Source organism: Hydractinia symbiolongicarpus, chromosome 8 (assembly GCF_029227915.1).
Source record: "Hydractinia symbiolongicarpus strain clone_291-10 chromosome 8, HSymV2.1, whole genome shotgun sequence".
Lineage (NCBI taxonomy): Eukaryota > Metazoa > Cnidaria > Hydrozoa > Anthoathecata > Hydractiniidae > Hydractinia > Hydractinia symbiolongicarpus.
The window spans coordinates 16363660-16381766 of NC_079882.1; the positions used below are offsets into that span (position 1 = coordinate 16363660).

The 18107-nt window shown below is 34.4% G+C and overlaps 1 protein-coding gene across 1 annotated transcript; it reads left to right on the forward strand.

Annotated features, from left to right (window-relative positions):
- Positions 1 to 14691: 14691 nt before the first annotated feature.
- On the forward strand, positions 14692 to 17853 carry LOC130654844 (guanine nucleotide-binding protein G(I)/G(S)/G(O) subunit gamma-8-like). The gene is made up of 2 exons (XM_057457485.1): positions 14692 to 14937; positions 17394 to 17853. Exons 1-2 carry the CDS (start codon positions 14816 to 14818, stop codon positions 17500 to 17502), a joined length of 231 nt encoding a protein of 76 aa, XP_057313468.1. The 5' UTR covers positions 14692 to 14815; the 3' UTR covers positions 17503 to 17853.
- Positions 17854 to 18107: the final 254 nt, after the last annotated feature.

Below are 18107 nucleotides of genomic sequence, written 5' to 3' on the forward strand. Positions count from 1 at the left end.
ATAACTGTGTTAACTACGATTACCCATGAGAGGGTTTCACAGAGCAAGCTAAGATTGTTAGTAGAAATACAGGACCAATTCTCGCGCCACATTTGCTTTCAACTTGTTTGTAGTATGTCCATGGTAAATGCAAAAATTTGTCTAGGGCCTTTGATATTTGTATAGTTATACGCCTGTCTGCGGGTCCAAACGTCTATATAGCTATACCTCCTAACCGTAGCCAATTCCAATAAATGTTCTAAAAGTGGCTTTGAGTAGAATGAGTTTTTCAGGTCATCAGAAGTCATATCTGACGATTCGATAGCACTTTTTTGTCGTGGTGACAGATGTGACATCAATATGCCGGTTAATAGCGAATCACACGTGTTTGGTATAGTTGCCATGTTTGAAATGACCAGAGTGAGAACAAATATGGCTGCTTGGGCAAGCCAAGGGAAAGAATCCAATCACAAGTAAAAATTTAACAATATTTAGCTAGCGAAAGTGTATAATGTCAGTGTATAACCTATTAATATTCGTAGGAACACTTGCTTCAGAAAAGTCAGGGATGTCTGGAATTATTTCGGGTGAAGCATGTATATACTGAATTTTTCACAATTTTCTACCGTGTTTTGCTATCTGACGTGTGTTTTTGACGTGGTTAGGTTTTTGTGGCTGAATACATGAACAATAAACCAATTTTTAAATTTGTGGAGAGGACAAGGTGCAACTATCTTCACGAACGTGCTTTTGAGTGGACAGATGGGCCAGGTATTTGCGGTTACACAGAAACAACAAAGTTTGTCAATTTTTTTGTGATATATATTTGAACTACCAGTAAAAGTATAAGTAAAATTATATATATTTAACTAAGAATACCTGGAAAGTGTTTGCATAAACTGAGTATGATGTGTTGTAGATAGATATATAGATAGCCATAGCTAAGTACAATGATAAAAGCAGTCAGTCAAGTATAAACTTTTATGTAGTTCTTACATTACTAGCTAAATACCATTGTAATCATCATAAAGCATTGTTCCTTAAAATAAATTTACACAATGCGTGCATATAATTTTTTTTATACATATATATTTCTGTCATACGTCTCAGTCCATAGCCAATGTGCATGCCTCTTTCCAAGAGAGACCATGCTCTTCCCTGAGTTGTTTCTTCATCATGAAAAGCCATGTCGATATAGGTCTTCCACGTGGTCTTTCATACTGTTCTTTAGCATAGTCAAGGCTATTTTGACAGGTGTGTTATCCGGTAGCCTTATAACATTTCCTAACCATCTCATTCTTCTGTTTTTAATTACTTGACTTCACTGTTTCATTCCTGTTTTTCGATACAGTTCATCGTTTGTAATTGTTTCTGGCCATTTTACATTCAACACATTCGTTCGTATAAGTTTGCAATACATCAATGTCAAGCTCTTTTTGCTTGTTGAGTGTCCATATTTCTGCATTGTAGAGGAATGTTGGCGTGACGTAGGTATCGAATGTTTTCATTTTCATTTTGAGCATTACTTCCTTTTATTTATGATATCCTTAATTTTGTTTATTGCATCAATTGCTAGACCTTTACGTCTGGTTGTATCTTCGTTCCTGTCTAAAAAACTGCCTAATAATTTGCATTTTTCCTGTTATAGTTCAATCCACTAACGTAATATTTTTCTGTTGTTTCGGCATTCATAATTAGATTTCTGCTTTCAAGTTTAGCTGGTAGTTCTTGTCTCATCTTCTCAATTTCGAGTGGATTAGATGTTATCATACTTATGTCGTCAGCATATTCAAGATTTATATTAATGTGACGTTTGCCTGGTCTTACGGTAGTATAGTTATGTTCTTGAAGGTGGTATGGTACTGCATTACTTGATTTACAATAGTTATGATCTTCGTGTATGTTTTAGCTAAGTAGAAAGTGAACTCATTCGCTAACATACAATCACCTTAAGGGGCTCCCGTGTCTGTTTTAAAGAATGTAGTGGTATGATTTCCGATGTTTACTCCTAATTCCACTTCGATAAGTTTATAGACAAGATGAAGTTCGTCTGGTTGAAGTATCACTTGTAAATCAGTGATCAAAGATTTTCTGTCCATTGAAATTGAAAGCTTTGCTCATATCATGCATGACTATATGCACGCTTTCGGATTTCGATGTAATTGTTCGATCTACTACTAGTTTAGCTGCGAAGACATGTTCATTTCAGTTTACCAGGTTGTTGTAATGCACATAATATACCTTGTATAATTTCTTTAGGTTCATCGCCTGTTTCAGCCATTTTATTGTAGAATGAAGCTATGCGTTGATGTATTTCATCAGGTGCGTATTTTAGTAATGGCTTCATTAATTTAAATTATAATATAGACGTTAAAATAGTAATATTGACGTCGCGCCGTAACGTCAGATAATTTAACATTTGAGATATTTTCGGCTACATCAAAGGAAAATGAAGATATACACTTTGCCTGTTACAGACAGACAGAAAATTACAGCAACATTACTCCAATTGAAATAAGTTCTCCAAACTATATTCTATCAAAAAAAAATTACCCTGATATTGCTATTTTGGATAGAACTTGAAATACCGGATTCGCTTTCGTTGCAACCAGGAATTTGCTATTTTGGGCTTTTATTCATCCAGCATGGTCTATTTCTCTTAAAAGCTGGCTGCTCCCTCTCTTCTCAACGGGGCCTTAAAATGCATGTTTTGCAAAGATATTCTTCGCTGCGTCCGCATCCCTTGAGCGCAGGAAGCCATTATGGAATTCGGTAACCATGCGAAACTTTAGAAAAACCGACACATGCGCACACTTTCTATCCATCAACAGATGGCCGTGATTAGGGTTTAAAGGTTTTGTGATGACGTCATCAACCAGTTCATTCCGAAACAGATTCGGGTACGTCAGCAAAGTCAGCAAAAGATTTATATTAATGTGACGTTTGCCTGGTCTTACGGTAGTATAGTTATGTTCTTGAAGGTGGTATGGTACTGCATTACTTGATTTACAATAGTTATGATCTTCGTGTATGTTTTAGCTAAGTAGAAAGTGAACTCATTCGCTAACATACAATCACCTTAAGGGGCTCCCGTGTCTGTTTTAAAGAATGTAGTGGTATGATTTCCGATGTTTACTCCTAATTCCACTTCGATAAGTTTATAGACAAGATGAAGTTCGTCTGGTTGAAGTATCACTTGTAAATCAGTGATCAAAGATTTTCTGTCCATTGAAATTGAAAGCTTTGCTCATATCATGCATGACTATATGCACGCTTTCGGATTTCGATGTAATTGTTCGATCTACTACTAGTTTAGCTGCGAAGACATGTTCATTTCAGTTTACCAGGTTGTTGTAATGCACATAATATACCTTGTATAATTTCTTTAGGTTCATCGCCTGTTTCAGCCATTTTATTGTAGAATGAAGCTATGCGTTGATGTATTTCATCAGGTGCGTATTTTAGTAATGGCTTCATTAATTTAAATTATAATATAGACGTTAAAATAGTAATATTGACGTCGCGCCGTAACGTCAGATAATTTAACATTTGAGATATTTTCGGCTACATCAAAGGAAAATGAAGATATACACTTTGCCTGTTACAGACAGACAGAAAATTACAGCAACATTACTCCAATTGAAATAAGTTCTCCAAACTATATTCTATCAAAAAAAAATTACCCTGATATTGCTATTTTGGATAGAACTTGAAATACCGGATTCGCTTTCGTTGCAACCAGGAATTTGCTATTTTGGGCTTTTATTCATCCAGCATGGTCTATTTCTCTTAAAAGCTGGCTGCTCCCTCTCTTCTCAACGGGGCCTTAAAATGCATGTTTTGCAAAGATATTCTTCGCTGCGTCCGCATCCCTTGAGCGCAGGAAGCCATTATGGAATTCGGTAACCATGCGAAACTTTAGAAAAACCGACACATGCGCACACTTTCTATCCATCAACAGATGGCCGTGATTAGGGTTTAAAGGTTTTGTGATGACGTCATCAACCAGTTCATTCCGAAACAGATTCGGGTACGTCAGCAAAGACCCGTAAAAAACAAAAAAACTTTTTTAGAAGTTTGTATACCTGTTGCCATCATCGTTTAGATCCTGAACTGCTGATCAAGAAAATGTATAGAATTATGTACCTTAAGGGGAGAAATTATTTGCGGAAGAAATTTGTGCGGAATTTATTTTTGCGGATAAGTGACCCAAAAATGTCATATTTTGTGGAATAATTTTTTGCGGACAGCGACCTCAAAAGAAATTTGGTAAATCGAAAGTCGAGCAAAACCTAATTTAGTACCGAAGTGTATAAAAAACATCCGATCTATGGAATATCATCTCTCTATTTTTCATCAATATATTAAAAAAACTACTAAGCTGTAACAAATGTAAGATTAAATATCGTCACTGAAAATATCGAAAATATTTCTACATGGATCGTGCTCAATTCAACAAGCTCATTAACGTTTTTACTTCTTTCTTTCTCTACCCCCTTTTTTATTTTCGTGTTGTAAAGCTAAAGAGGCCTTTAAATGTCAAAGCAAAGTCAACAGATCGATTCTTTACGCATAAAGTATTTATAAATTATTTATTTTTGCGGATAAAAGTTTTTAAAAGTTTTGCAGAATTTATTTTGCAGATGACTATAATTTCTTCACTCCTGCGGAATTAATTTTTGTAGATTTGGGCAAAATCCGAAAAATTCATTCCGCAAAAAAAGGTTCCGCACAAATTTCTTCCGCAAATAATTTCTACCCTTAAGGTAATTTTTTCGAAGCAATTGAGCTTCACGAGCGAAGCGAAATTGTGGAGCACGTTTGCTACGCGTTGAGTATACCAAGGAACTGAATAATTTCCACCCTGCTCCCCCCCTTACCAAACCTTCGACGCCGAGTAAGGAAAAAAATTAATCAAAGATGGAGCAAAAGGAAAATGGATGAAGATTTTGATATGGTGGATCAGATAAAGCAGAAGCGATATGCCGTCTTAAATGACGTTTTCAACAATACTTACCATCGCCTCCGTCAGGAATATGTCCCGCTTGTAAAGAAAAGGAGACTGTCAAGGAGAGTAAAGCCTAGACTGACAATGCAAACACTCTTGCGTGAGCTAAACATATCTGCGAGGAATGTCAAAATGAAATGGAAAGCATTTCTCTATATCAAACATTTAAAGATAATATACTGAATCACGGAACCTTAAAATGGAGAGTGTTTAGCAGTACTAATCAGACAGTTGTAATGAACGATTATAATTTGGAGAATGGCAACTTTAAGGTAGAGATGACTTTCATATTATAATATTAAACATAGATTATAATGTCCTCAGCAATTTCTTTATCCTTTTCACAATGGTTCACATTTTACATAGCAAATTTTTACAAAACTCTACTATACGAGACAAAACTGACGAGACAATGTTGTTTTTTTGTCTTTAGTTTTTTTATTATCTTATTGTATTCATGGAAACCTCACCTCAGGATAACGATGTTGTCTGGAATTGTTCCTGTGCAGATGAATTTTGGCGAAATTATTTGGGAAGGATTGATGTGTCTTCATTGTTGTTTGCTGAAAGAATAACAGCTACAGGTAGAAGTCATTTTCACTGATTTACTTTGTGTTATTATTCGTTTATAAATGTTGCTCTCTAAATGTAAATACAGAGAAAATTTGCAGTTAAAAAATGAGAAAGTTATTTTTGTTTATATCTCGTGGCATAACGTTCGCCGTTTTGATTTAAGTTCTGACCACGCGTATACGAGACAAATTCCGAATTTATTTATTTTATTTATTTATTTAACGAATGTTTATACAGGATTTGCATGTCAGTATATAAAACACTGTTATAAATATGCGTCCTGAAAATAAAATGTTAAAAATATTAATATTCATTTAAAATGGTTATATACAATAGATAAAAAGTAAATATGTAATGTGAAGATTATGTATATTTGTACGGGATAAAATGAGAGACAAAAAGAGAGAAAGACTATATCGAGAAAAACAGGGAAACAAACTAAGAAACTGTCACAAAACGGTGCACTATATAGAGTCCTCAGTTGAAAAAAAATGAAAACACAAAACTCAAAAAGATTGTGTCAAAAGCTAAACCAGGCTGTATGGAAAACACACTCACAAATACACTTATCAAACAAAATGTGCTTGACACAAAGCTTTAAATTCCTCAAAAATTTCACATTGCCTAATTCCAATGGGTAAAGAGTTGAATAAACTCACACCCATTGAAAAGAAGCTTCCCTTTGCAAATTCTAATTTCACTTTAGGTATAAATAAAAGAAAACCGTTGTTTCTTGTTGTTCTTTGATGACGCTTCACAGTGAAGTAGTCTTGAAAGTTATCACAGACATTACCATCCAAACATTTTTTAACAAACAGCACAGCTCGTTTTTCAATTTCTTTTCTGATCTCAGGAACATTTTGTTGAGTCAGAATTCTAGCACGATTGTCAATGGATTCGAGTCTCTTTATTTGAGTATCACTGAATTTGAGCTGAACGTTACTGCAATAGGATAATCCTGGTAAAATAATAGCTGTGTAGATCTTTCTAACAGCATCCGCAGTAAGACCCATTTTGAGTGAACTTAACAAACGTAGCTTGTTCGAAGCTCTTTTATAAATCGTGTTGAAGTTTTCGTTCATGTTCAAAGATGGATCCAAAACAGTACCAAGATACTTATAATGTGTAGTTGAAGATATTGGAACGTCATTGTAATATAAATTCATTTGTCGTGAATACATCGAGAGTCGTTTTTGAGTTCCAAATACCATTGACTCGGTCTTTCCTTTTCAGAGATTTATTACTAATTCGTTATCTTTGAGATATTCGGCTATCTTCTCGAGATCGTAATTGAACTTGTCTTCGATGTCTTGTAACCGTTTGCTCGCAAAATATAACACCGTGTCATCTGCAAACTCTACGACTTCAGAATATTTAACGCACTCTTCAAAGTCATTGAAATAAAGTAAAAACAAGATAGGTCCTAAGATGGATCCTTGTGGCACACCACAGACAATACTTTTCTCTTCGGATGCTACGTTGTTTACTACGCAATACTGCTTTCTATTGAAGAGGTAGTCTGAGAACCAATTCAAAGCAATTCCTTTAATACCATAAGAACATAATTTTGACAGTAATAATCCATGACTAAGAGTGTCAAATGCTTTTGACAAGTCAACAAAAATTGCACCAACTAGATTGCCACTGTCTACTTCTTTCCTGATGTTGTCCGTTAATAACGTAGTCGCCATCTCCGTTGATCGTTTTCGACGGTACCCAAATTGATTTCGAGAAAGTAAGTTATTTGATTCTAGATAATCAATTAATTGGTGATTAACAGCACGTTCTAGAATCTTGGAAACTATAGGAAGAACTGAGATAGGTCGATAGTTTGTTTCTTCAGATGAATTTCCTCCCTTAAAAAGTGGCGTAACTTTTGCGATTTTCCAGTCCGACGGTATTGTACTGGTACGCAGCGACAGGTTTATAATGAATGCTAATGGTTGAGAAAGGAGTGTAGCAGCATCTTTCAAAACACCCGGTGGTATGTCATCTGCACCGGTGGCTTTCTTTCTCTTCAAAGATTTTAATTCTTTTTCGACAAACACTTTCGTGACGTAATGAAAATGAAAGAGTTTATCAGTCCTGGTCGAAATTATTGGAGTATATCTCCATATAAGGTTTCGTAATGGAAAAGCGACGTCCTTCAATTTTTTAGCGCAATGTGAAAAGTATCGACAAAATTTGTTAGCGTAAAGAAGCTTCTCAGCTGCATCCGGCTGATCACTATTTGTTGGAGATGATGACTTTTCTGCAGGAAATATGCTTTTGATTGTTTTCCAAAACTTACGAGGATTATGCCGGTTTTCCACTAACAAGTTTTTCTGATAACCATTTCTTGCAACTCGAATTTTGTTGTTACAAAGATTTTTTAATTGTCTGTACAAACACCAATCTGACGCTTTCTTCGTTTTTCGTGCCTTTCTCAAGAGTTTATCTCGATTGTTCATATGTTTCTTAATTTCAGCACTCAACCACGGACAGGAACGTCCTTTTACCATTTTGGTTATAACGGGAGCGTGCTTGTCGATTATAGCATGTACTGTTGTTTTAAAATATTCCCAGGAACTTTCCACGGAACTCATTTCATACATAGGTTGCCAATCATGATTATTTATGTCTGTGTTCAATTTTTCAGGGTCATATTTGTTGTAATTTCGACATCGTGTGGTGCGCGATTTAAACTTTTGATGGTTAACTTTTCTTACGCAACCAATACAATCGTGATCACTCAGACTCAGAGGTAGAACGTCCGTGTGGGAGATCGTCGAACTTTTGTTAGTAAATATCACATCAATTAATGTTTCAGTGTCTTGCGTTATTCTCGTGGGCTTTTTTACGAGCTGTACAAATGATTGCAATTTGAATATATCTTTGATTTCACGATGATCACCTTGTTTCAAATAATTCACATTAACATCGCCCATAATGATTGTTTCTAGTGTTAATTTATTAACAGCTATTAACATTTCTCTTAAAATTTCGTTAAAACGAGAATTCAGATATAGAGATGAGTCAGGGGGTCTATACATACAGCATATAAGAAAACTTTTTGCGTTTTTCGGAAAAATTTCGAGCCAGATACATTCAATGTCATTCACCTCTAGATCTTCCCTCCTTTTCCATGTCAATTGTTCCGATATATAAGTGGCCACACCTCCACCTTTCCCAATTTCTCTACAACGTGAAATGAAGTTGTACCCCGGTATTGTGTATAAATCGTTGTTATCAAACCCACTCTGTGCTTCGATGTGAGTTTCAGATAATGTCAAAATGTCTATACGATTTTCATAAGATAATAATGCAGTAAGATTTGCCATGTTATGAAAAATTCCTCTGATATTTTGGTGTAAGAACTTTATACCTTTCATGTTTATAAACGATTTCATCTGTTCATATTGCGGTCCTGGACAACTTTCGACATCTCCGCAAGCCAGTAATAACAAACAAATCAAACTTCTTTTTCTGTATCGAGCTATGGACTTCGATCTAACTGCAAACAGTGACGAATAAACGAATGTTTCTTCTTGTTCTTTACACAAACCAGTAATAGTGATACTGATCCCATCTGGTTGACAAAAGCAACTTTTTCTGATGCAAAAACATGTATAAATAAAAATGAACAACAGGAGCAAGCAAAACACGTCCGCACGCCTTGCCGCCATTATGTCCAATGGTAACCTGCAATACAGATGCGCTAGTAAGTAAAGCCATCATTTCACACAATTATACTGTAATTCTTTTGCCAACGCAACATTTGTCCAACCAAAAGTATAACGTGATTTCAAAAGACGAAGTTCAGTTTATCAACGTATTTCAGTCTCAACATCTCTTGTTTATCAGGCTTATGCCAGCATGTATTTGGAAAAAAGAGAAACTACGTGACCTTAGATGATAGCGAATAGATTTGTGAACATCTTAAAGTTTTCCGAAGCATTAAAGAAGAGGTAGCCAATTTACAAGGTATATTTTTATAATTTTGTTTTAACTAACAGTTGCCAGTTTATTCCGAATTGGGAGATGAAAAATGCAAGAGATAAATTATACAATTTGTTTGCGTCGTTTTTTGTTTTATTTTCGTTGTTTAATCCTAAAAGAAACTTGTTCACTTTATTAAGAATCTTTTTAAGGTGCTTTGTGACATTTTTAATTATTTTGAATTTATACCAAATGCATTGTCAATTAAGAAATGTATGTATATCTTCCATTTCATGTTTCGCTACAAAACTGGTAAATAGCTCAGATAACGTTTGTGATAGTGAAGATGGAGAGATATAACTGACGACGTAGAGGATGTCCATTTAAAGCTAGAAGAAGAAATTGGTAGTGATGGTGGATTGGCTGATCATTTGGTAATGCCTTAATCCTTATTTCCCAATTATTTTACAAAGTATGACAATGTCAAATTTTATTTTAAATGTAATTTAAATGTAATTCAAATTTTATTTTAAATGCCATTTTTAATGTAAGGATTATAATATCTATACCTTTAGTGGAAAAATGCTTTTGATCCATTCACTGGAATGTGGAAATTCAATTCACCGTTTCCTCATACTGTTCTTGGTAGCATCGTTTGAAAACGATACGTGTATGCACTTCTTTTCCCTTTGTACAGATGAGTTGTGTGAATGTCAGGTAATTATTTCTTAAAAGTATCATGCATTGCAATAATTTTAATGGGATCTTCATACATTTTTGTGGTGTTTTTTTTAGAGTTGCACTGAAAAGTTGACAACAATGGAAATAAAGTTTATGCTTTCGATTGTGTTACTACACTTTATACTTTAACAGGTCTTTTGAAGGCCAAAGTCTGGTTTGTTTGACGAACACATGTGTTATTCGGTGGAAAGGCTGCAATGAGTGTATATTTCGTGTGTCGTCAGAGTTGTGCTGGGTACGAAATCTGGTAGGAATTTGTCGAAATAGTCACTAAAGTCAAGTGCAACTTTGCCGCATATTGCGATATAGTTACTTCGAGATAACAAAGCAGCAATTGTAGTTCTGTTTCTTTCATGTCACGGTAAAACATTTAGAAAACTGTTTTTTAGATAGGCGTCTAACCAAAATGTCGATTTTCGTGTCGCTTGCTCTTGGTGTGAAAGTGAGCCAAAGATAACGGCAGCTGATGCAACGAAGATTGCTGTGGCCCGCAAGAATGTCAATATTGACTTACATGGTTGGGGAAAAAACTCCAGTAATGACCTGTTTCTGTTGGCTAATTCTTCAACAGTTAGAGATGGTTGACACAGAAAACAGTTATGAGAAGACATGATTTGTATAAGATGTTTTCTGCTTTCCCTGATTGAAGCTTCCACTTTCTTTCGATTTTCAAACTTAGGGACAGTTTCTTTTGAATGGTTTGAGGTTGTTCGGTATGTGGTCTTTCAATTAAGTCAATATTGACATTCTTGCGGTCCACAGCAATCTTCGTTGCATCAGCTGCCGTTATCTTTGGCTCACTTTCACACTGCAGCGAGGTATGTAAAATACTCCTGCTCTGGCTCTCCTATTTCAGAAGTAGAATATTCAAGTGATGCCAAGAACTTTCCAATTTATTGAACGACAAGTTAAATGATAACAAGTGCATTACGATGCACAAGGATTTTGAAATTTTATGTTTGCACCGCACAGTGTTTAAGTAAGTCTTTCTTCAAAAATTATGTTTCTCGTAATTATTTTCACAGACCATATTTCTGATAGTCACACAAAAAATTAAACGTTCTTCTTATCTTCTCACTTTTCGCTTTATAATCTTACAGGTCCACGCGCTATAAAATTACGCACCATCGCAGATTATTTAAACATAAAAATAATGTCATTCCTTGATTATCAACTAAAGAAGGAGAGGAGAGCTCATGTGCCTCAAATAACATTTTGTTTCAAAGAAATTTTGATGAATGAATAATTTCTTTTGAATATTTTATCCTGGTTTACACTATAACATAAACTTTGATTCCTCGTACGGAAATGAGGTACACCAGTTACCGACAGTACACGGCCTGGGTACGTTATTATGAAAGGCTTGGGAAAGGATGTCGCGTGTTGATTCCAGGTTCTGTTGTGCGAATAGATAAAGGAAGAATTTCCTGATCCAAATAGAAAATATACTGGTTTTAAAGAATTTGTTGACATATAACGGGACTTAGCATTTTCAAACAAACAATAATAACAACGAAAAAGCGACCTATGGTGTTTATCCGTCTCAAACAACGCAACTTTTCTTCATTACTGTTTGGGCGAGGAATCATAAAAAAGACTTCTTCACCTCTCCTTTCCCCCAGTACTATTTCTACAACCATTGTGTAAACAACTTTAAAAAAGATGAAGAGATCAAAAATTGAAATGAGCGTAAAATACGTCATAGATCTCCATCACAGATATAATTTTGATTTTAACATGGCGATTACTGTTGTCAACTTTTATGCTAGAAAAGGAATGTAAATTCAAATAATTTCATTTTTTTTATTTACCATCAAAATAAGTAGGGTTTGTAAAAGATACTTCCGAAGAAAAAAAATTTGGGCTTAATTCCCCTTTAACATGTCGTAATGTCCATTACGTGTGGAATTATACATTACCGACTTTCATACAGCGCAGTCTGGGCACGAGTATATCGTTTGTAGGGATAAATTTTTCATAATGGTAGCGCAACAAGAAGAAGAAAACAACAACAACATTAACAGAAAATTTAACTTGTGGCTTACCCATGGAGGTATGAAAGAACTTTTATACCTCCCTGCTTTACTATTATAACACTAAAATTAAAGAAGTGTATTCTTCAATGGTTTATGGACTGTGTTCTATCCAAAAGGCACAAAATTCAAGGTTATTAAATGACTAGAAGGTTAGCCTAGCTAAAAGTCAAGTGTACGACGTGTTTAACCAGAAAGAAATGTTATTGTTGGCACCACATTGCTAATTTTTATTGTTACCTTTAAAAAGTATTGTCCTCAATAGTTACTACCATTATATTTCAAAACAAAGCAAGTGCAGTTAGCTAACTAGCTAGGTAAATAGCTGACGAAAGGTGTGGTGAAAGGTGTAGTTTAAACCAGTTAGCTCTAGTTAGACTGGTCAGTGTGCAGGGGCAAGGAAAACATCACTGTAAATACTTTTCTTATAATATCATTATGTTAGCTGTTAGCTACATCTCCCTTAACCCTAAATTTACAAAAACATTAAAATCCAACATCCACAAATTTCTACCACAATTTTTTTCATTTTTTATCCACAATAAAGTTTTTATTATTTAACAATACTGATATTTCCTTCACTAAAATTACTAAATCTTCAGCATCAGCAAACCTGTTTTTGCAAAAATTGCCAGATTAGCCAAAATTTAATATTGTATATATATAATTGGTTAGAAGGGGAATTGTGGGTCAAACTTTTCTGACAAGGATAGGAAAAAGTTGAAAAGATATCATAGCAAAATGACATGTAAGTAAGAAAATATTCTCTTTATACTTATTTAGAAGAATTAATTTCAGCGAATAAGTTGTAAACACATGCAAACACATGACTGACTCTTAAAATTTGTTGTGAACTTGTAAACTAAAGAAAAAAACCTAAAAAAATCATGAAAACTTCTTTCTGTAAAAATCCATCTCTTAAAGATTACCTTCATCCTCAAAATAGATAGATAGATAGATAGATGTGCATATTTTACATGGCTAGCCTCACAAATATCGAGGGATATACCCTGTCTATTATTTCCAGGAGGGGCCATGGCGTAGATGGAGAGTCCTAGAGTATTTAATGCTCATTTTGAGCTACGCAGACCCAATTAGAGCCCGCGCTCTACTAGACAACTCCCGGCAACATCCAACGGCCCACACAGTGTGCCATCTTCCCAATTTCCCTCACATGGCTTGGGTTAACCCGGGGCTATGGTAACATTCACTCGCCCATGTTGAATCGCCGTCAAGAGGAATCGAACCCCGGTCTCCCGCACAGAGTACGAGAGCTATAACCACTAATCTACGGCGCCACATAAAATCTTTTCCTCAAAAAAAAAAAAGTTAGCCAGAAAAGGTTGAATTAAAAAATAAAAAACTTTTAAAATTCAATTTTAAACCCAACAGGATTAACAATGAATCTGTTAGCGAAATTTGGCATTAGCATTTATCAATATATCTATATTCCAATATGTATATCAGTTCCTTATACATTGTCTGAAAATATGTCTTGATTACGACTTTGTCTGCATCAAAACAACAAAATTATAGTAGCTAAATGGATGTTTAAATGTTTTTAATAATTCGCTTTTCATCTGATGACTTCCCAATCCATCATAATTTTTTCAAAGTTATTTTTAGAGATGCTAAACCATAAAGTTATGTGGTTGGCGAGGTTAAATATTCGCTTTTAGATAATCACGTAATAAGGACAGTATAAGCTACATATGCAGTTGTGGCACTTTTAATAACCTCCAAATTTAAAAATATTCTTTGATAATTATCCATATCTTGATTCTTTTAGCTTGATATTTGATTATTCATTTCTTCTACTTTTGCAACAATTAGCTAGCTATCTCTAATTCTTTTTGGTTGTCCTTGTTGTAGCCATAGCAACATACATTACATTGTTGTACATATGGTGGTTTCAGCCATCTAGCTATATATATTTAATTCACACGATGAAGGTTGATTATAAGGAAAAGATGTGTAATATCTAGCAGTGCGTTCAGTCCAGCTCATTGCTTCTGCAGGCACAGAGCTAAGAATACCCTTTTACCATCATCCAGCTTTGAACTTTGTAAAAGTTAATAATTGTAAGTTGTTCTTGTTTTAATAAAAAGTTAATATATCATAGAAAGAACTAGCAGCACCATTTTAACACGTTATTTAAAAGTTAAACGTTAGTATAAAGCAAAGAATTAGGAAAGAAACAACAAAAGGTTACACATTTCTCCGCCTTTCTACGTACAACACAAATAATTCTTTGTGAGAAAGTGACTGAGAAACTTGACTGGGCTATCGAGTCACACAAAAACAAGCTAAAAATTTGTCCCTACAAGCGCTTTATTCGTGCCCAGACTGCGATGTATGAAAGTCGGTTTTAAAAATTGAATATTCCTGGGAACGAGGTAGACGCAGTTTTAAACGCTAAAAAGGCATAAATTAAATAGGGGTTTGCATAATTAATCGGACGCCATCTTGCTTTTACACATCCTTTGGGTCTAGTAGAAAAAAACAACATTCAGAAGGTAACAGTTCTTAAAGCTCTAACAGGTTAATTTCTCAACTAAAAAATATGCCATCAGCACCAGTAAATGCAGGTATGTCAGCACAAGCTGAAAGTTTAAAGAAAATCAATGAGCAATTACGAAGAGAGTTAAAGATAAACCGTCAAAAGGTTTCAGAATGTGCCCAGGAGTAAGTATGGCTAAAAACTTTCTTTTATTGGTATTTTTTGTAGTGTGCAGGTAGTTAAAGCCAAAGACTGTGGTCGTGGTTTTGTACTCTTAGCGAAAATGTTCAATAGGATCCCTCAAATGGAGGTGCTATCCCTCAACAAATAGAGGTGCTATCCCTCAACAAATGGAGGTGCTATCCCTCATGAGATCAGATCAGAATAATGGGAAGGGTGGCTTCATAGCAAAATATTCTTACCTGTTACAGTCCTTTCTCCGAAAGACGCAACAGTTGAAGCAACAGCAATAACTTTGCAATAACTATAGCAACAGCAATAACTATTTCACGATAGGTACAATTTCGCCAGGAAGAAATAAATTCTGTCCATGCTACAGTCAGGCGTTTACACTCACTTTTATTGACTTACGGCTCTTCTGTGGATTCATCTTTAATAAAATACAAGGTTTGGATAAGCAAAGCAATCTTCTGCTACACCGAATCTTTCCCAGACTCGTGATTCGCTGATCCTCTTTTCCCCAGCAACTGGTACAACTTCGCTGGACTTCATTTTGATAGATCTAAGGAGATTTATTTTGTAAACCCAATTTTTTTACCTAGGCACATCATAAGAGTCTTAGAGAAGAGTATTAAGCTGAATTACATAGATTACCCAGGATATCTTGCTTCTTTTTCACAGTTAAAAACCTAGCTGACGAAATTGTACCCATCCTGGCGAAATTGTACCACTCTGTGTTCCATTTTTCCAGGCCAATTGTGATACACAGCTGGTTAGGATTTAACTTTATTTTTAATTGTAGGTGTCCGGCTATGTTTAATATTCAAAATAAGCCACAACAGGGCGGCGCAAAGCGATAATATAAATACTATTTTTTTCATAAAAAGTGGCCAAATTGTACCATTGTACGCTATAATTTCTTGCACCTTGATCTTTTGACTGGTCCATTATTACATGCCATCCTTTAAAATGTGCGGGATTGAGTTTATTGACTCTGTTGTAGCCCTCATAGATTTGAATAACTTTGTGGCTTTACAGCTTCGTAACACAATGGCTTTGTGGGAATCATATAGCTGCATTGCAATGTAATGTCTTTATTTAAAAGAACAGAAAAGGAGTAAATAAAGTCATTGAGCCAGGTGTTTTCTTTATTAAAAAGGCAGAGGGTTTACATCTTTTTAAGTGGTTTATAGATGAATTACGAATATTTACAAAGGTTTGTATATTTAACACATTTTAGTAGGCAAGAAAAGAAGAACCACATGGGCCAAATTGATTATTTACACTAATTTATAGAGTTTTGAGAATTCAAGGCTAAAATGCACTTGCATTAATTTTCTTAACTGTTATATGTATATAATTTGTTTGAGGGCGTACTTAATATATATGTTTTCATTGTGCAGAAAAGAACAGTATATACATTATTTTAATTAACATTAAATTGAATTAAACTTAGACATTTGAGCCTGAATTATCATTTAGAAAGTGTTGCCTAGCCACAAAATGTGAAACAGAATTTTCAAGGACAATATATACCATTTTTTTGTTGTTATGAGAGGGAGGACCATATGCAATATATTGAAAATTTTGTATGTAAAACCTAGTTGTACCACTAGATTTTATGCCTTGCAAGCTGTTGATTTTGTACTTTTTGTGGAAACTGGTGAAGAAGAACTGAATGCATGAATTAATTTGACGTTTTGTGTAAAATCTGTGTTTAAATCTAATGAAATATTTTCAATAACAAATTTATTAATTCAAACGTTTTTCATCCTTACCAAGCTAAACTTTAAAAAAATTGGCAGATGTTTTAGATTTTTAGCATTTATTGAAAACACCAAAAAATGCAGCGAAAGGATTATACAATACTCTCTACAATAAAAGCTTACAAAAATTATCTAACATGGTAGTAGCTGACTGGCTAATCAGTGTGTTAATACCAACTGCTTTTATCAACAAAAAGTATAGACATTAAGAAAGGTTGAGCTAAAAGTGTCTGAGATTCTTGTTGCACTTTCCATTTACTCCACCCAAATCTAACTAATGTCAAAAATGTCTAAATTTGCGTTAACATGTTATATTTTTTGTATACCTACAATTTTTCTAGTAGAGATACTTAAAATCTGATTATCTAAAAAATCTTTTTCAAATGCTCCCCTAAACAATTATATGGATATTCATTTTCAAGCTGCTTACGTGAATTTTAACATTAAAAATTAAAAAATTGATAGCGTTAAAAATATTTGTTAAAAAGGATGCGACAAAGGAATTGTGAGCTAAAATTTATTACATTCTCCATCAGTTGTAGTTTTCGTACCGAAAATCAGCCAATCTAAGATGAGGTGGAATAATCCAATTGATAAGAGAAAGTGGGCGTATCAGGCAGTGTATATGGTAACCTGAATATCCTTCAAATTTGAATGTTTAAAAAATTAACCAGAATGTTTTTTTCATTTTTTAGTATTATTTCGTTTTGTGAAAAAGAACAAAGAAGTGATCCTTTGATCTACAAAGTACCAGCGTCGGAAAATCCTTATCGTGAACGTGGAAGAGGCTGTTCGCTGCTATGAATATTTTGGCTTTTGTTTTCAGTGTAAATAAAATTGATCATCAATTTGTTGGCCAAACACAGATCGAAAACCTCCATACATGAATTTAATGTGGACTAAAGTAAAATATTTTGTTGTAGATGAATGCTTTCTAAAATTTTGTATCCTTCACGTTTTTTAAACTATAATATCACGGTTTCTAATTTTACTTGTTTTTTTCATGTTTATATATTTCAGCTATTTTTTATGTGATAAACGAATTTTCATAGGCCAAGACTTTTTTCAGTACTTTTTGGTTAGCGTGGATTTCTTTCTGTAACAATCACATTTAAAAATGTATAGCGAATTTTACCTCAGGAAGATATTTGTTTACTACTGTTCTTTTCTTTGCATAATTGTAAACTTAATCAACCAGAAATATCATGCAAGAACTCAATGCACAGCGTTGCTAAACAGGCAAATATTTTATTATCTGATTCTCTTATTAATTATCCGCGCGTGACGGAATGGCACGAATATACTTACACAAGCTGGGAGCGATATTCTATACCAACTAGTCGTTAACCTGTGGAAAAATCCACGGGGTTGCCCGTTTTTAAATTAAACGTTAATTCGTGTGTCCGTTG